The sequence below is a fragment of the Dendrobates tinctorius genome, unplaced genomic scaffold (assembly GCF_039654945.1).
Source record: "Dendrobates tinctorius isolate UK_male_01 unplaced genomic scaffold, ASM3965494v1 ptg000075l, whole genome shotgun sequence".
Classification (NCBI taxonomy): Eukaryota; Metazoa; Chordata; class Amphibia; order Anura; family Dendrobatidae; genus Dendrobates; species Dendrobates tinctorius.
This window is the reverse complement of record NW_027361743.1, coordinates 40,859,998-40,879,051: the sequence shown is the minus strand read 5'-3', so window position 1 is coordinate 40,879,051 and position 19,054 is coordinate 40,859,998. Positions and strand designations below refer to the sequence as shown.

The 19,054-nt window shown below is 41.0% G+C and overlaps 1 protein-coding gene across 3 annotated transcripts in view; it reads left to right on the top strand.

Annotated features, from left to right (window-relative positions):
- The window catches only part of STARD13 (StAR related lipid transfer domain containing 13), a 254,912-nt gene that overhangs the window by 61,667 nt on the left and 174,191 nt on the right, over positions 1-19,054 (top strand). Inside the window, exon 1 of one of the 3 annotated variants that reach the window (XM_073583196.1) lies at positions 4,900-5,233. The exons of the other annotated variants lie outside the window; for them this stretch is intronic. Coding sequence (XP_073439297.1) covers positions 5,071-5,233 — 163 coding nt within the window. The 5' untranslated portion in view covers positions 4,900-5,070. Of the gene's footprint in view, positions 1-4,899; positions 5,234-19,054 lie in introns of those variants that run through there. 3 annotated transcript variants of the gene reach the window in all.

Genomic DNA, 19,054 nt, shown 5'->3' with positions numbered 1-19,054 from the left:
CCAGCAATTCTTCTCTTTTCCATTAGGTCTATGACATCACATGATTAATAACTGACTAGCTGAATCCTTCTAAGCTCTATGTAGAAACAAGAAGTCTCTTCCCCTGCATGGGTCATCACTGCAAAAGTCCCTGGTTTACGTAGGAGCAGAGCAGCTGGATCAGGAGTTAAATAGGGGAATAACTCATGGGAGGAAAAGAGCCTTCCTGTTTTTGCATAGAGCAGAGAAAAGATAAGAATTAGCTGGGTAGAAAGGCAAAATGAGCAATTGTAAGTACACAGTGCTATATAATAGGATGATTGCAATATATTAAGAGGAAAACATTTTTATGGGAGGAGTGCTTCCTTAATAAACCTTTCTTTATGTAGGCAAACATGGTAAAATGATTAAAAACAGGCCCACAATACATGATGTGACAACATCATCAGAGACCAATGGAGGAGCTTAAAGAGACGTAACATCTAATAGTAAAAATCAGGTATGTATGAATATATATATATATATATATATATATATATATATATACAGTGGGGAAAAAAAGTATTTAGTCAGTCAGCAATAGTGCAAGTTCCACCACTTAAAAAGATGAGAGGCGTCTGTAATTTACATCATAGGTAGACCTCAACTATGGGAGACAAACTGAGAAAAAAAAATCCAGAAAATCACATTGTCTGTTTTTTTTTCATTTTATTTGCATATTATGGTGGAAAATAAGTATTTGGTCAGAAACAAAATTTCATCTCAATACTTTGTGATATATCCTTTGTTGGCAATGACAGAGGTCAAACGTTTTCTGTAAGTCTTCACAAGGTTGCCACACACTGTTGTTGGTATGTTGGCCCATTCCTCCATGCAGATCTCCTCTAGAGCAGTGATGTTTTTGGCTTTTCGCTTGGCAACACGGACTTTCAACTCCCACCAAAGGTTTTCTATATGGTTGAGATCTGGAGACTGGCTAAGCCACTCCAGGACCTTGAAATGCTTCTTACGAAGCCACTCCTTCGTTGCCCTGGTGGTGTGCTTTGGATCATTGTCATGTTGAAAGACCCAGCCACGTTTCATATTCAATGCCCTTGCTGATGGAAGGAGGTTTGCACTCAAAATCTCACGATACATGGCCCCATTCATTCTTTCATGTACCCGGATCAGTCGTCCTGGCCCCTTTGCAGAGAAACAGCCCCAAAGCATGATGTTTCCACCACCATGCTTTACAGAAGGTATGGTGTTGATGGATGCAACTCAGTATTCTTTTTCCTCCAAACACGACAAGTTGTGTTTCTACCAAACAGTTCCAGTTTGGTTTCATCAGACCATAGGACATTCTCCCAAAACTCCTCTGGATCATCCAAATGCTCTCTAGCAAACTTCAGACGGGCCCGGACATGTACAGGCTTAAGCAGTGGGACACGTCTGGCACTGCAGGATCTGAGTCCATGGTGGCGTAGTGTGTTACTTATGGTAGGCCTTGTTACATTGGTCCCAGCTCTCTGCAGTTCATTCACTAGGTCCCCCCGCGTGGTTCTGGGATTTTTGCTCACCGTTCTTGTGATCATTCTGACCCCACGGGGTGGGATTTTGCGTGGAGCACCAGATCGAGGGAGATTATCAGTGGTCTTGTATGTCTTCCATTTTCTAATTATTGCTCCCACAGTTGATTTCTTCACTCCAAGCTGGTTGGCTATTGCAGATTCAGTCTTCCCAGCCTGGTGCAGGGCTACAATTTTGTTTCTGGTGTCCTTTGACAGCTCTTTGGTCTTCACCATAGTGGAGTTTGGAGTCAGACTGTTTGAGGGTGTGCACAGGTGTCTTTTTATACTGATAACAAGTTTAAACAGGTGCCATTACTACAGGTAATGAGTGGAGGAAAGAGGAGACTCTTAAAGAAGAAGTTACAGGTCTGTGAGAGCCAGAAATCTTGATTGCTTGTTTCTGACCAAATACTTATTTTCCACCATAATATGCAAATAAAATGAAAAAAAAACCAGACAATGTGATTTTCTGGATTTTTTTTTCTCAGTTTGCCTCCCATAGTTGAGGTCTACCTATGATGTAAATTACAGACGCCTCTCATCTTTTTAAGTGGTGGAACTTGCACTATTGCTGACTGACTAAATACTTTTTTTCCCCACTGTATAACTCATGCCATGCAAAAATGTAGAGAGATGTGAATAGATATAGCAAATTAATAGCAATTCTTATGTAATTAGCAAAAAAAATGGAATAGAATATCACAAGCATATGAGTAAAGTGCATGTGTTATATAAATATAATTATATATATTATATAAGCTGGCTATTTCATACAATGGTGTATAAAAAGACATAAACTGTGTGAAAACAAATATGAGCTTGTAGAAGACAGTTTAATGTCACAGGACAAGACTGAGCACAGAAACAAGACACAAGGTAGTTATACAACGTCAGCAAGGTTTTTCACAGGCCAAGATTTCAAAGCATATTGAGTTTTCAAGCTCTTTTTTAAGAGACACCAAGAAATGGGCAATGTTGAAGACCATAGACAGTGGTTAGCTATGAAAACTTGGTGCAGCAGATGAGAGACACATCATGCTTACTTCCCTTTTAAATCAGAAGATGTACAGCAGTGCCATCAACTTAGTACTGGCACAAACCATGACCCATCTACTGTTTTCAGAAGTCTGGCCAGAAATGGTCTTCGTGGAAAAATTTTGCCCAAAAATTACCTTTGACATGGAAACATGGATAAGCAACTCAATTATGCACAAAAACATAGGAACTGAGATGTAGAATAATGGCAGTAAGTGCTCCGGGTTAATGAGTCAAAGTTTTTAACATTTGGCTGTAACAGAAGGCAGTTTGGTCGCTGAAGGGCTGGAGAGTGTTACAACAATGAGTGTCTGTAGGAGCAGTGAAGCATGGTGGAGAGTCACTGCATGTTTCAGGCTGCATTTCAGCAAAATGAGTTGCGGATTTGGTCAGAATTAATGGTGTCCTCAGTGTTGAAAAGTACACGCAGATATTTATCCATCATGTAATACCATGAAGTAGACATCTGATTGTCTCCAAATGTATTCTGCCACAGGAAAACGAACCCAAATATACAGACAATGTGAATAAGAACTATCTTCAGCTTAAGAAGAACAAGGAGTCCTGGTTTTAATAATAAGGTCCCCTGACAGCCCTGACCTCAACCTCATCGAGTCTGCCTGGGATTCTGAAGCAACAGAAAGATTTGTACATGCAACATCCACAGAAGATTTGTGGTTAGTTGTCAGAGATGTTTGCAACAACCTCCCTGCCAAACTCCCTCACAAATTGTACAAGTGTACCTAGAAGAACTGATGCTGTTTTTAAGGCAAACAGCAGTGACAACAAATAATGATTTGATTTAGATTCCTCTTTTGTTCATTCAGTTTGCATTTTGTTAAATTATGTAGGGCATTCCAACCTTTAGCTGTAGGTCCCTGACTGCCGCAACCTGCTATGAAGAGGTAAAGTTTTTGTACCATGTACTTCCCCCTCATTCTGTGGTGTTTATCAAACGATACCTGCTTTCCTTCCCATTTTTCCCCTTTATATGTTTGTACTGGCCCCTTTTCCAGTCTCTCCTTATTTCTTGGGACCCGGAGGCACCCTTCCTCTTTATTATGCTGTTATACTTTTCATATCATTGGTTGTTTGTATTGAGTCACAGCAGCGGTCATTTTCACAAAGTTGACGGTTTTGTATGAAGGATGATTTGTGTCAGGAGTCCGGCTGTGGCATAACGCTTCATGCCAAGACTTTTACACCTGGGCAATAATCTGACATGAAATCAGAATAAACCTTTCCCCTTTTAGGTCTATTAGGATTACCATAATTATTAATATTTGCCAAATGCCAGAATGAGAGAATGTTTTAAGGCATTTTTATTACTTACTATAAAGTCAAAAGTTTACATAAATATTTGGTACCATTGCCCTTAAACTGAATGAATTGGGTGAAACGTTTGGGATATCCTTCCACAAGCTTCTCACAATAGTTGGTCAGAATTTGAGCCCATTCCTCCTGACAAAGCTGGTGTAACTGATCCAGGTTTGTAGGTCGCCTTGCTCGCACCGCACCGGCTTTTTCAGCTTTGCCCATAAATTTTCAATTGGATTGAGATCAGACTTTGTGATGGCCGCTCCAAAACATTTACTTTGTTCCTTAAGCCACTGTGTTACCATTTTGGCAGTATGCTTTGGGTCATTGTCCATTTGTTTCAACGGTACATACATATATATATATATAATATGTGTGTGTGCATATGTTATTTATTACATGGTATCATTTTGGCTGAGGTTGCTGGGTCTCGGCAGTCTAAAAAAGGGATATCTGGGACTTTAAAAAAAATAAAATGTACCTAAGCGGTAACAGGCAGGTAATTGCAACTTACTCGGCAGCATTATTTCAAAAACTGCCTAAAGCTTTTGTACAGTACTGCATATATCTCAGATTACTTGTTACATCATCAGAGAGATCAGGATGTCTGTGGCCGGAATAAATAATACATATCCCGGCGGTTTATAATTGGAGGACATCTCTATGTTTATGTATAACGTGCGCATATCCTGTAAGCCGTCCTTGCTCTTTGGGGAATGTATCAAATTCAGATCTTCAGTATTCCAGCATGGGCTGATAAAGAATAGAAATACAATGTGGTTCTTCCAGGAAGGGGAACGCTATTCCGAGGGGATTCTTCCATGACTACGAATAGTCATAAAAGCATTACACTTGTAGCCTCCACACACATGCTCATTGCTTAGTCAGCCCTGAGGTATGTCATTAGAATTGGTGCATTTGTGAAGATTAAACATGCCTGACAGGACTTCAGCCCTGTGTACTTTTACATCACTTGCCGCCTCGCATTGGTCAACATGAGCCACGTGACCTCCTTGGAATCCTGAATTGTAGCTACTGGCACTCCTCATGTACTTGACGACTTTCCCTTTCTAGCTACTTTGCATGATCAAGTTAGATTTGCAATACCAGGAATTGGAAATCTGGGTAAAAAAAAAAAAAGAGAAAGAAAAAGACTGGAAGCATAAGACAGTATTTGTTTTTGTGATCGATGATGTGGGGTCAGGATTCCCCAGCACCCGGCTGTAAGCGTCTGAGCTCTGTGTCACCTGAAAGTCAGGAGTACTATGTGTGCTTTGAGAAAAAGAGGAGGTCTCCCTATAGGATGAGCAGGCTCCTAGCGAGACAGCAGCTCCTGGCGAAAATTCAGCAAGGTGAGTCGTACCATGGCGCCATCCTCTCGCTTCATCGGCAAATATTTCTTTTATACGCTTTTCTTCGCCTCCTTATTATTCCTCGCACTCCGTACGTTTCCAGCTACACTCCTTTATTGTAATCATCGAAAAGTAAGTTCACGATATCTTTACCAGGAGCCGCAGGAAACATCTACAGGAATTATCAGTGACATTCGGTAACACGTTTTTATTACTATACCAATTTTGATTTTTAAACTAACTAATATATTTGGGATTTTTTAAATCTGGTATTTTATGTCTGTATTTATATTTATATATATTTTTATTCTTTATCATTTAATTTACTTTTCTATACATAATTTTGGATTTATTTTGTATTATTTATTGTTTTGTTTTTTTTAGTTTGCCATACATGCTGTTTTCAGGAAACATATTTAAATTATGGTAGATTCACACGAGTGTATAAAAAAAATTGTTCAGAGTTTCATTGAGAAAAGTGGGAGAAATTTTTTTTTTTTTTGACTTGTCACTCATGTGCAATGTGCAATCCATTTTTTTTTTTACAGCAGCAGCTATTAATCATTTACAGGGCAATTTACAGTTTCCTATGTTACAGAATAGAAATGTGTCTGTAAAAATCAGATGCTATACTGTGGCATCCGATTTTTTTTTTTTACATATATGGGACCCATATGGCCATAGGGTTGTTGCCACATACCAATATACACCATCAACTCTTCTGCAATGTAGTGAGTATAGAAGCATACAGTAGTGATGATGGATTGTGTGTGTGTTACTATTTTTGTTGTGGTTTAACCAGACTTTTCCTTTAATTATAGAGAGTCCTTGACTTGTTTCGGATAGCACTGTTGTTAAGCTGTCAGTGGGGTTTTTTGTGTTTGGACGTTCTCTGTAAGCAGAAATGTCTCCGTCTTAGGGCTCATTCACCGTTCGATTTTCCATGTATGAGACTATTCAGATCATACTTTGATCAGAGTTTAATCTGAGTGTGGTCCAAGTGTCATCAGTTTTTCTCCTCCGTTATAAATATAATAAAAATAATAAATAATAATATTAAAAAAGTTTCTCCACCTACTCAATTCTGACAGTCCGTGAAAACTGGACTGCAGATGTCATCCTAGTGCTGTCTGATTTTTTTTTTCACGGACCCGATGACTTGCGTTGACTAATTTCATCAAAATTGAACATGTCTCTGCAATTTTGCACACATCTCTCGGTCCGTGAATAATCGCGGACATGTGAACGGCCCCATAGACTATCACAAGTACGAGATCTATCCGTGAAAACCATGGAAAGCGCTCTTAAGTGAAAACCTGACCTCTGAATGAGCTCATAGTTCAACAGGGTGAATGGTATCCAGGTATGTGTAGACTGTACTGTATCACAGAAACCTTTCAATAAGTATAAAATTATTAAATTTAAGGGCCCCGCAAAGAGATTTTGCTTTCAGCTAGGGGTCATAGAAGGAAGTCACCAAAAACTGTTAATAATAATACTTTGTCTTAGTTGAGGACCTGGGCTCTGTTCGCACTGCGGCATAGCTTCTGTATATATCGGAAGCCATAAGGCTGTGACAGATCTACTGTACAGTGGATCCAAACAGGTCTATTGGGATTTTGACAAGTTTTCTGGTGCAACAGGAAGAATGGCATAGAAAACTGCCCCATGAAACCAATGGATGGTAATGTCAACAGGGATGATTGGATGTGGAGTGTGTTTAGAAATAAAAGTTAGTAAAAATCTAAGGTTTTAGTTTTATTTTTTGAAAGCCTGAGATAGTGCTCTCTTCACCCAGGTACTCTGAAAAATGTGACAGTGCCACATAAAAAAAAACTGCACATAGATGCATCTGTCGCCACCCACTCCGAAAGGAGAGCCCCCAACAAACCATTCCATATTCCTCTGAGACAGAAGTCAACAGTGAAGGACTGGTACAAATGGCTTCCCTTTGCCAAAATTGTGCCACCCAAGTGAAGCCAGGAGTTAATCTAGACTGGCTCCTGTGCCGAAGGAAGGAAACCTGGGGCTCTGCAGAGGGGAGCGGAACCTGATGGCCACAAGCCCCCCCTAGACTGTTGGGAAGGGAACTGCATACCGAGAAGTCATTGACACAGGACACATGTTCAAAAATTAACGTGACATACAGTGAAAAAAATACATTAAACAAGGTGTTTTTAGTGTAAAACTGACTGAACTCCCCACTGGGAATTTAAAAATTCCCCTATCCTTGCAAGAAAGCCCGGATTGAGGGTGTGAAAATTTGAAGTGCTATTGCAAATGTGCCGAAACTCAAGTGCGGTTCCCACTCTTGGAGTACTTCACACCTTGAGCTTTCAAACTTACCTAACCTGGGAGGCCAAGGTTTCCACCAGATGACTAGATAAGCCACCCAGCATACTAACCAGCGCACCAAACCCAGTGTGCATTATGTATCAATGTACTAAGGCAGCACAGGCCAAAGCTACCTTTTTGAAAGATACTACACTTGATATTAGCCAAAAAGTTTCATCTCCACTTGACACAAGTTAGCATTCTCTGGGTTGGAACATGAGCAGAGCAGTGTATGAAGAGGTACAGTGGGGAAAAAAAGTATTTAGTCAGTCAGCAATAGTGCAAGTTCCACCACTTAAAAAGATGAGAGGCGTCTGTAATTTACATCATAGGTAGACCTCAACTATGGGAGACAAACTGAGAAAAAAAATCCAGAAAATCACATTGTCTGTTTTTTTTTCATTTTATTTGCATATTATGGTGGAAAATAAGTATTTGGTCAGAAACAAAATTTCATCTCAATACTTTGTGATATATCCTTTGTTGGCAATGACAGAGGTCAAACGTTTTCTGTAAGTCTTTACAAGGTTGCCACACACTGTTGTTGGTATGTTGGCCCATTCCTCCATGCAGATCTCCTCTAGAGCAGTGATGTTTTTGGCTTTTCGCTTGGCAACACGGACTTTCAACTCCCTCCAAAGGTTTTCTATAGGGTTGAGATCTGGAGACTGGCTAAGCCACTCCAGGACCTTGAAATGCTTCTTACGAAGCCACTCCTTCGTTGCCCTGGCAGTGTGCTTTGGATTATTGTCATGTTGAAAGACCCAGCCACGTTTCATCTTCAATGCCCTTGCTGATGGAAGGAGGATTGCACTCAAAATCTCACGATACATGGCCCCATTCATTCTTTCATGTACCCGGATCAGTCGTCCTGGCCCCTTTGCAGAGAAACAGCCCCAAAGCATGATGTTTCCACCACCATGCTTTACAGAAGGTATGGTGTTTGATGGATGCAACTCAGTATTCTTTTTCCTCCAAACACGACAAGTTGTGTTTCTACCAAACAGTTCCAGTTTGGTTTCATCAGACCATAGGACATTCTCCCAAAACTCCTCTGGATCATCCAAATGCTCTCTAGCAAACTTCAGACGGGCCCGGACATGTACAGGCTTAAGCAGTGGGACACTTCTGGCACTGCAGGATCTGAGTCCATGGTGGCGTAGTGTGTTACTTATGGTAGGCCTTGTTACATTGGTCCCAGCTCTCTGCAGTTCATTCACTAGGTCCCCCCCGCGTGGTTCTGGGATTTTTGCTCACCGTTCTTGTGATCATTCTGACCCCACAGGGTGGGATTTTGCATGGAGCACCAGATCGAGGGAGATTATCAGTGGTCTTGTATGTCTTCCATTTTCTAATTATTGCTCCCACAGTTGATTTATTCACTCCAAGCTGGTTGGCTATTGCAGATTCAGTCTTCCCAGCCTGGTGCAGGGCTACAATTTTGTTTCTGGTGTCCTTTGACAGCTCTTTGGTCTTCACCATAGTGGAGTTTGGAGTCAGACTGTTTGAGGGTGTGCACAGGTGTCTTTTTATACTGATAACAAGTTTAAACAGGTGCCATTACTACAGGTAATGAGTGGAGGAAAGAGGAGACTCTTAAAGAAGAAGTTACAGGTCTGTGAGAGCCAGAAATCTTGATTGCTTGTTTCTGACCAAATACTTATTTTCCACCATAATATGCAAATAAAATGAAAAAAAAACAGACAATGTGATTTTCTGGATTTTTTTTTCTCAGTTTGTCTCCCATAGTTGAGGTCTACCTATGATGTTAATTACAGAAGCCTCTCATCTTTTTAAGTGGTGGAACTTGCACTATTGCTGACTGACTAAATACTTTTTTTCCCCACTGTATAGCTGATTGATTTTTTCAATAACTGAGTCTAACACTGCCAATGTATTGACACAGAAAGGGGCTGACTTAGCTACTCCTATAAGCTGTCAGCCAGCTCCGTCACACACTACTCAAATTATGTGCCAACACAAGGAACGCTGTTTTATGTTGAGCACAGAGGTAAATGAGTAGAACCTGACATTTCCGGTAACAGAGCTATGTAAGTACGTTATAAAGCCTACTTTTTACAGCTCAGTATATATATATTTTGTCTTGGAAAACACCTATAAAACCTAGTAGGCAGGATGACCCAGGTCATTTGGGCAATAATAATAATAATAATAAATTTTATTTTTATAGCGCCGACATATTCCGCAGCACTTTACATTTCAGAGGGGATTTGTACAGACAATAGACATTACAGCATAACAATAATCACATACAGTAGATTATAACAAATACCAAGAGGAAAGAGGGCCCTGCTCGCAAGCTTACAGTCTATGAGGAAAGAGGGAGACACGAAAGGTGGGTGGTAACAGTTACCCTGATTGTATGGACCAGTCATAATGTTAAGTGTGTAACAGTACAGACACAGAGGGCTAATGGAGGCATAAAGCATGTGGGAACATGATGCGGGGAACCTGGTTATGGTAAAACTGGGCATGCCCAGTGGGCATGGGCAAGCCGGCGCATGGCATTCTCAAGGCTTCCATCATGCCCATACGGTTATCACAATGAACCCAACTAAGAATGCTATTGACAAGGATAGAAAGCTTTTTCTGTATCCAGTTATCCTTTTATCTTGGTATTTTCTTCTTCAACGACCAGTCATCCTAAATCGCTAATACTTGTGAAAGCTTGATCTGTACATCATAGCTCATTGAAGACGTGCCTCGACAGTTTCCCTTCTTTCAAAGTCACATGCATACATTACCTGGCATACAGTACATAGCTAAACACAAGCAGGTACCGTGCATGCGGTGTTTCCCACGCCTGTGTGTTTAAAACTCATTTTACAGAGGAACATACCAATTTTTTTAACCATTAATGATCATGGCAAATCATAAATGTTTTGCTCCTCAAGATGACAATCAGTTACAAACATTTGCAGAGTCAAGACAATTTTACAAGCCTTTAGGAAAATTTAAGTTTCTACGGCTATCCAGAATTGGAAAATATGTCTTTCTACCAACAAATAGTTCCATACCAGCACCCATGTTGTGTGTGTTATTGCAGCTCAGCCCCATTCTTTTCAATAGAGCTAAGCTACAGAACCAGGCACAACCTTAGAGCTAAGCTACAGAATAAGGCACAACTCATGGACAGGTGTGCTATTTTTAAAAGAAAATAGCCATTTTTTTAATACTAGACAACCTCTTTTTGCATCAAGATATATCTCTAAAGAATGCTGAATGTAATAATAGTTTTTAGGAATGCATTACCCCCATAATATAGAGTACTGTGCAAATGTTTTACACAGCTGCAAAGTAAGATTGTTTTCAAAAATAGAAGTGTTAATAGTTCTTCTTATCAAATAACAAAATGCAAAGTGAATGAACAAAATAGAAAGCTAATAAACCTAATGTTTAGTGAGACTACCTTCTGCCTTCAAAATAGCATAAATTCTTCTAGTTACACATGCAGTTTTTTTAAGGGAGATTGTTCTAAACAACTTGAAGAACCAACCACAGATCTTCTGTGGAAGTTGTTTGGACAAATTCTTCTGTCTTTTCATGTAACACTAAGCAATTCCTATGATTATTAGATCAGGGCTCCATGGGACCAAATCATTACTTCTTGGACTCCTTGTTCTTCTTTACCCAGATGACAGTTCTTAATGACATTGGATGTATGTTTGGGTTTGTTTTCCTGCTACAGAATAAACTTGTAACCAATCAGACGCCTTCCTAATGGTTTTGCATGATGGAAAGGTATTTGCCTGTCTGCCTGCCAGCATTGAGAACACCATTAGTCTTAACCAAATCCCCATCCACAACTTTGCTGAAATGCAGCCCTAAACTCGCAAGGAAAATCCACCATGCTTCAGGGTTACCTGCAGACATTCATTGTGCCCCTGTCAAGCCCTTTGGCAAACAAACTGCCTTCTGTTACAGCCAAATATTTCACATTTTGACTCATCAGTCCTGCTGACATTTTTCTGCACCCCAGTTCCTATGTTTTCGTGCATAGGTGAATCACTTGGCCTTATTTCCATGTTAAAGGTAGGGACATAATTCTTCCACAAAGACCACTTCTGATCAGACTTCTTCGAACATGAGATAGGTGTAGCTGTGTCCCACTTGTAGGTGATGGCTCTGCTGGGCATCTTCCAATTTCAAAGGGAAGTAAGCATGATGTGTCTTTCATCTACTGTTTCCTTGGCCGACCACTGTCTACGGTGCTGAATGCTGCCCGTTTTTTGCTGTCCTTAAAGGTACTGTCACACTTAGCGATGTACCAGCGATCCCGACCAGCGATATGACGCGGTCAGGATCGCTGGTACATTGCTAAGTGGTCGCTAGTGAGCTGCCACACAGGCAGATCTCACCAGCGACATCACTGGGGACGGGGGTCGCTACTTACCTGTCACACTAGGCGATCCTGACGTCCTCCCACCCGGCTCCACGCTCGTCGCTCGTCTCTCCACAGGAAGCGCCGTAGGAAGCTGACGACGAGAAACAGTCCTGGACGTTCTCGCACGATCAGCGATAACCAGCGGGGGAGCCGGTCATAGGTAAGTATCAGACACAGCGATATCGCTAGCAATATCGCTATAACGTCACAAGTTATAGCGATATTGCTAGTGATATCGCTTAGTGTGACAGTACCTTAATGCTGAGCAACTAAGTCTGCAGTAGGACAACAAACCTAAGCGTACAGACAATGTCATTTAAAACTATTTTCAGCATAAAGAACAACGAGGAGTCCTGAGCATGATGATATGGTTCCCAAAGAGCCCTGATCGCAACATCATTTAGTCTGTCTAGGATTACATGAAGAGACAAAGGATTTGCACAAGCGACATCTGCAAAAGATCTTTGGTTAGTTTTCCAAGATGTTTGGAACAACCTCTATGTCGAGTTCCTTCAAAACCTGTGTGCAAGTGTACCTAGAAGAATTTATACTTTTATGCTGCTGATTTAGGTTTCTCTTAGGTTCATTCACTTTGCATTTTGTTAATTGATCAAAATAAACTATTAACGGTAAATTATTTTAACTCATTCTTACTTTGCAGCATTTTTTTTCCGCACTTGACTTAAACTTTTATACAGTACTGTACATAGATGAAAACTCTTCTTATCCTGGTGGACGTTTTCTTCTATGTGTCCCAGCTGTGTTCTGTACTTTGTACAACCCGAGAAAGAGGAAGTAATAACTGCTCTCAGCATATTTATGATGTTTGTCACCTTTCATCCCATTTAACTGTTGGCTCACAAAACTAAATGATATATGCAAAAGGGGTGGTTCGAAACACAAATTAATTTTCATTCTAACTTCCTATCTATTTAATCTATTTTCTAATATACTTTAATTAAACACCTATCCTTCCAAAACTACGCTACCTAACTGCTTTTCTATTTTCCTAATTCCTTTTTGATGATGCTTCATTTGAGAATGACAGTGCAGGCTTGGATAATCAATCGAAGCATCACTGCTGCAGACTCTGCCTCCCTTCTCAAAGGAAGCATCATTAGTGACATCTGTTTAAGGGGCTGGTCATGTATGGATTGTCAATCCAATATATGCTTAGTAGATTCTTGTCTGTGTGCAATGTGCACAATGGCAGTGCACTCTCTTGCCGACTCTTACCAAAAGTAATGAGCCAGCAAGACAGCGCACTGTCAGTGCACTTTGTAAGAACACCCAGCACAGAAATCAGTGCGGCCCCCGCAAGTGACATCAACCCTGCTGGTCTCTGCAAGATGGTTAATCCTCTTTTAATGCGCACTGACAGTGTGTACTCCTGCCGACTCGTCACTTCTAATCAGAGCTGGCAAGATAGTGCACTGCCATTATGTACATCACACAGAGACAAGAATCTACTGAGCATTTTTCGGAATTGACAACCCACACATGCTCAGTAGAGCAGGGACGAGCTAATTTGTACAAGTGCAAAGTAGCAAGTATCTATAATTTTAGGTTGTATATTCCCTAGAGGAAGCCACTGTAGGAACTATGGGGTGCATGGCACGTAGGCCCACTCTTGTTAACTATGTGCATTGATTAGGATGCCTCTAATATCCACAAATAGCAACCTATGGAAAGTTTATGGGTAGACTAGTTCCTGTAGCATTAGAGGAATGTTGTAGCTAAATTTAAGTTAGCTGATCCCAACTTAATTTCTATTATTGATCCCTTCTCCACTTATGCCAGTGTTTGTGGTTTATAATTAAATACTACTTACTAGTATTCAGGCTTAATTTTCATTTGTAAGAGTGGTACATTAACTATCAAGCTTGAAGAATACCATATGAAGACCGATATCACATTCGCTCTCCATGTGGGATTCGTTCTCCATGAATTATCGTCATCGCTGCTGAAGTATCCTCCCCTGTTAAATGTGTTTTGCGAAATATCCTTTCATGTTGGGACAACTTGTATTTTAGTTACACTCTTAATTCAATTGAGCCAGTGGCTATTGACCTATGTCACAGCCACAAGGCTCTATTATTGGAAAAAGCAGTAACCAAATGCATGAGGCACTTCAGGAATGTGGAGCTTTGCCCTGAAGGAATGGTCACTTTTGTGGTCAGGAAGATCACCATGTGCGTCTGTATTACAGTTGATCCTGCCTATAGACAAAGATCAGCTCAAAACAAATAAGAGCGCTAAATGGAAATGGTTAATTATGGTTGGTGCGCTGTAACCGATATATATATATGTAGATTAGTACAGGTGGCTTAAGGTATGACCCCTTTTCCAAAAAAAGTTTAGCAGTGTAAAGAAAACAAGAGTGCAATGATTTCGAAATCTTTTACAACCATATTTTGCAGAACACAGATCAGAAGATAAAAATTAGACTTTTCTTAATTTTGTTTGAAAAAATTAACTCATTTGGAAATTGATGGCAGCAGCAAATCTCCAAAATGTTGGAATCGGGTTAACAAAAGACTGAAAAAGTAAGCTGTAGAGTCCATTTTCTTGACTTTGTATAAAAAGAGCACGTTAGAGAGGTAGTGTCTCTCAGATGGAAAGGTGGTCAGAGGGTCACCAATCTGTGAACAACTGCATCTAAACAGTATGGAAGAATCTCAGGAAAATGTGAACGTAAATCGACATAAAATTACGAATACTTTGAATATCCCATCATCTACAGTACTGAACATGAAAAGATTCAGTTATTCTGGAGAAATCCATGCGCACAAGGGACTAAACTGATGGTCAATATCGGATGCGTGGGATCTATTGGCCCTCCGGTGGCACTGAATTAAATCAGGGATGAATCTGTAATGGAAATCACTGGATGGGCTCAGGAATACTTCCAGAAATCATTGTTTGTAAAGGCACTGTCACGCTTAGCGATGCACCAGCGATCCCGACCAGCGATATGACGCTGTCAGGATTGCTGGTGCATCGCTAAGTGGTCGCTAGTGAGCCGCCACACAGGCAGATCTCACCAGCGACATCGCAGGGGTCGGGGGTCGCTACTTACCTGTCACACTAGGCGATCCTGACGTCCTCCCGCCCGCATCCACTCGTCGCTTGTCTCCACAGCAGGAAGCTGACGACGAGAAACGGTCCAGGACGTTCTCGCGCGATCAGCGATAACCAGCGGGGGAGCCGGTTGTAGGTAAGTATCAGACACAGCAATATCGCTAGCAATATCGCTATAACGTCACAAGTTATAGCGATATTGCTAGCGATATCGCTTAGTGTGACAGGCCCTTTAACACAGTTTGCTGTCCAATTCATCTATCATATAAAGAAGAAGCCATATATCAACACAATCTAGAAAGGCTAGATCAGAGATCATTTATAATGGCAAACTGTGTCCTCCAGACTCAAGAGGAGAAGGACCATCCAGCTTGTTATCAGCACACAGTTCAGAAGCCTGCACCTCTGATGGTGTGGGGGTGTATTAGTGCCTGTGGCACGGGCAGCTAATATATCTTGAAAGGCTCTATCACTGTTGTGTATTATATATAGGTTTTAGAACAACATATGCTGTGTCCAGACACCTCTATTTCAAGGTAGGCCGTGCATATTTCAGTTAGACAATGCCTACACCACATACTGCTTCCATCGCACCAGCAGTGCTTCATAGATGAAGAGTTCAGGTGATGACCTTTATGCAATGAAAAATCCAGCAAAGACCTTGGACTGTGGAGAAGCGAGAATCCTACATCAGTCAAGAACGGGACAACGTTCCTCTTCCCAAAACTCCATCAATTGTTCTTCCTGCCCGGATGTTTACAGAATGTTGTAAAAAGAAGATGGAGTGCTGCACAATGGTAGACACGACCCTGCCTCAACTTTTTGTGAGACGTGCTATTGCCTTCAATTTCTAAATTTGCTTCTTTTTTTTCAAATAAAATAGAAAATTATCTAACGTTCAACTTTTGATCTGTGATCTATGTTCCGCTGGGAATAAAATATGGCTCTAAGAGATTTCCAAATCATTGCATTCTTGTCTTCTGTACTTTCTACACAGCGCCCCAACTTTTTTAGAATTGGGGTTATAATAAAAATATACATATATAATAGATTTAGTAATCAAGAACCATCACATATTTCTACATAAACCAGTATAAGTGACTGTTCACACGTACTGTTTTTTGCTGCATTCTTTCTGTGTGTTTTTCGTGTAGAAAAAAATGCAACATTTTACAGTAGCAGCAAGAGAAATGAGATTTCTAAAATCTTTTTCCTTTCGTTTTTTTTTATCTGCGGTGTATTTTTTATTATTTTTTCAGAACCTCAATTCGCTAAGCATTTTTGCTGTTTTTTTTACCCATTATATTGAATGCATAATAATAATAATAATCTTTATTTATATAGTGCCAACAAATTCCGCAGCGCTTTACAGTTCAACTGTTCATACACGAGTCATAAGTAACAACGCTAAAGAAAAACGCATGAAAAACGCACCAGAAACACGCTCAATGGATGCATGTTTTCATGTGGAAAAAGACACCTCAAAAAAGTACTTTGGGAACATACCCAAAGAGCTAATATGTTTGTTGTATAATCTTATGAATAAAGTTAGTAAGAATAAAACAGATATAGGAATTATTAGATCTTTACCAAAAGAATTCCTATTAGGACCTGGCAGACCACTGAGGCCCTGCCTGACCGCCACAATGGCACCCCCGCTCCTTGTCGGCCGCCCCCGTTGTTCCCTGGTTGGCCCTGTTTATTAATTAATCCACCCATCTGACCCTGTTGTGAGCTCATTTTCGGGTTTGCCTCTGGCTTCTGGTGAGGGTTATGGAGCTGGCTGTGCTGACAGAGGAGTAGTGAGTTCTCTATCTGGACTCCCTCTGTTGGTGAAGGGAGGTAATGAAGCTGATCTAAATGACAGAGACCGGCCACCTGAGGAAGAGGACTGCGATTGGACATCAGGAGTTTCTGATTGGATTTATGGCAGCCGACTCCCTAGTTTCTTGCTGGTGATTTTTCCTGACTGTGGCTTCTGGTTTCCAGTTTGGTTCCTGCCTTCCTAAAGCTAAGTTTTCTCTGCTATTGTTCATATGAGTTTTTGTCTGGTTTACTTAGTTTTTGTGTTCAGCCAGCCCTGGCTGGGACTGGGCTGAATCCCCATTTTGTCTTTGATCAGTTGATCTCTTTTGCTCTGTCTTCAGAATATACCTGAGTGCTGATATAGTGATTTGAAGTCTAGCGACGTCAGGGCCTTTTTCTATCAGACGTGTTGGACATTCTTTTTGGCAGGGTTTTTTGCATGATTAGAGACAGCAGCTTTTCTTTCCTGTCCTTTCTAGTTAGTGAGGGCCCCATCGTTTGCTCAGCCTATCTTTCTACCTGTGTCTGTGTTTTCATCTTGTTTCACCGACAATACATGTTGGGGGCTGTCTAGTGCTTTGGGGTCTGCTCTGGGGCGGTTTAGATTTTCCCTTTCTTTCTTTAGGCTTATTTAGTTCTACGGCCGTGACGTGGCGTCTAGGACCACCGTAGGCACGCTCCACGGCTACTGCTAGTTGTTGTTGGTAGGATCAGGGGTCTGCAATCCGCTAGTTACCAACCTCTCCGGTTTTCTGGGCTTAGCTTGCTTTTTGTTTTTTCCTCCTCGGTGACTCATTCATAACATGACCCTGTACTAAGCGTGCATGTAATTAGCTACAAACATTGGGCCCGCTATGAATAGGGATCCTAATCACTGGCGCTGATATCCAACTAATCGCATTCTTTCTACATAACTATGATAGATATAATATAGTAATCAAATATAACACACTCCTTTATCACCCCAAGGGGCAATTTAAACTTATCTTTGATGATATGCCCTCAGGGTCTCAATGCATTTACCCCGATCCCAAGTAAACCTCTGGCATTCAGGTTAGCAGATGTTAGCTGGGTCACTTCTGACCATCTGAGGAGCTCAAACCAATGGAGATGCCCATGTCATACCATCCATAATCTCGTTGCATATCTGAGAAGTGCATGCAGTTCTGGGCAGAATAAAAAGAGGCATTGACTGATGTGCAGGTGAAGTCTTCTTTGATTTTTGTAATTCTCATTACTTCTTTTCTCGGTTTGGTCCAGACCGCTATCACGACTTCTCCTTTGACTCTTTTGCAGGAAGGGCTTACACTAGTCATGGTGCCTGGCACTATCCCCCGGAATACTGCCACGCACTGCGCCCCATAAGTGAGCCCAAAGCAACCACCCTGTGCTCTCGTTAATATAATAATGCTCCTAGAAAGCAAAACAGCCACATACCGTGCTCTCCTTAATTTAGTACTGCCTTATACCGAGCGCAATACTGCCATAAGATATACTAGTGACTAAACAATGCTACAGATTGTGCCCTGATACATCGAGTCCCTGAAATAATACTATACCAGTGATATAAACAATACTAAACACTGCCGACCTGCCAGAAAATATGTAAAACCGTGGCCTTGTGGGAGAAATGAAACATTCTGTGTGAATGACGATCGGCCTTGGCCATCGGAAAATCGAGCACTTTGGTCTGAAAACTGCAAATCAGCGAATAGCGTTTATAAAAACATCAACCCACTGAATACACATTATGGCTGCAAGTAAGATATGACGTCCCAGTAATTATCTACAAGGCAATGGCCAGATGATTGACAGCAGAGTCATTCAGTGGTTGCTATGGATACAGCCTCCTAGAGAGTCATTAGGTAGCGTGTCCCTAGTAACCAGTCCGTCTCAGATGATTTAGGTTAAAATGGTTCTCAGCAGATGAAGAAGGAATTGAAACTCCAAATTAGCTTTTCTCAGGCTCTTATAGTGGACAAACTAATATAAAGCCCTGATTAAGCAGTACGTTGTGATGGCCAGGCTGAGCAGTCTTTCAGAGTCGTGTAAACTGTATCCACATTGACTGTTAAACAAGCATTAAAGGGAAACTGTTACCTGTTTTTTTTGCTCCCTCATCTGAGACAAGTGAGATGTAGGGACAGAAACCCTGATTCCAGTGATGCATCACTTACTGGGCTGCTTGCTGCAGT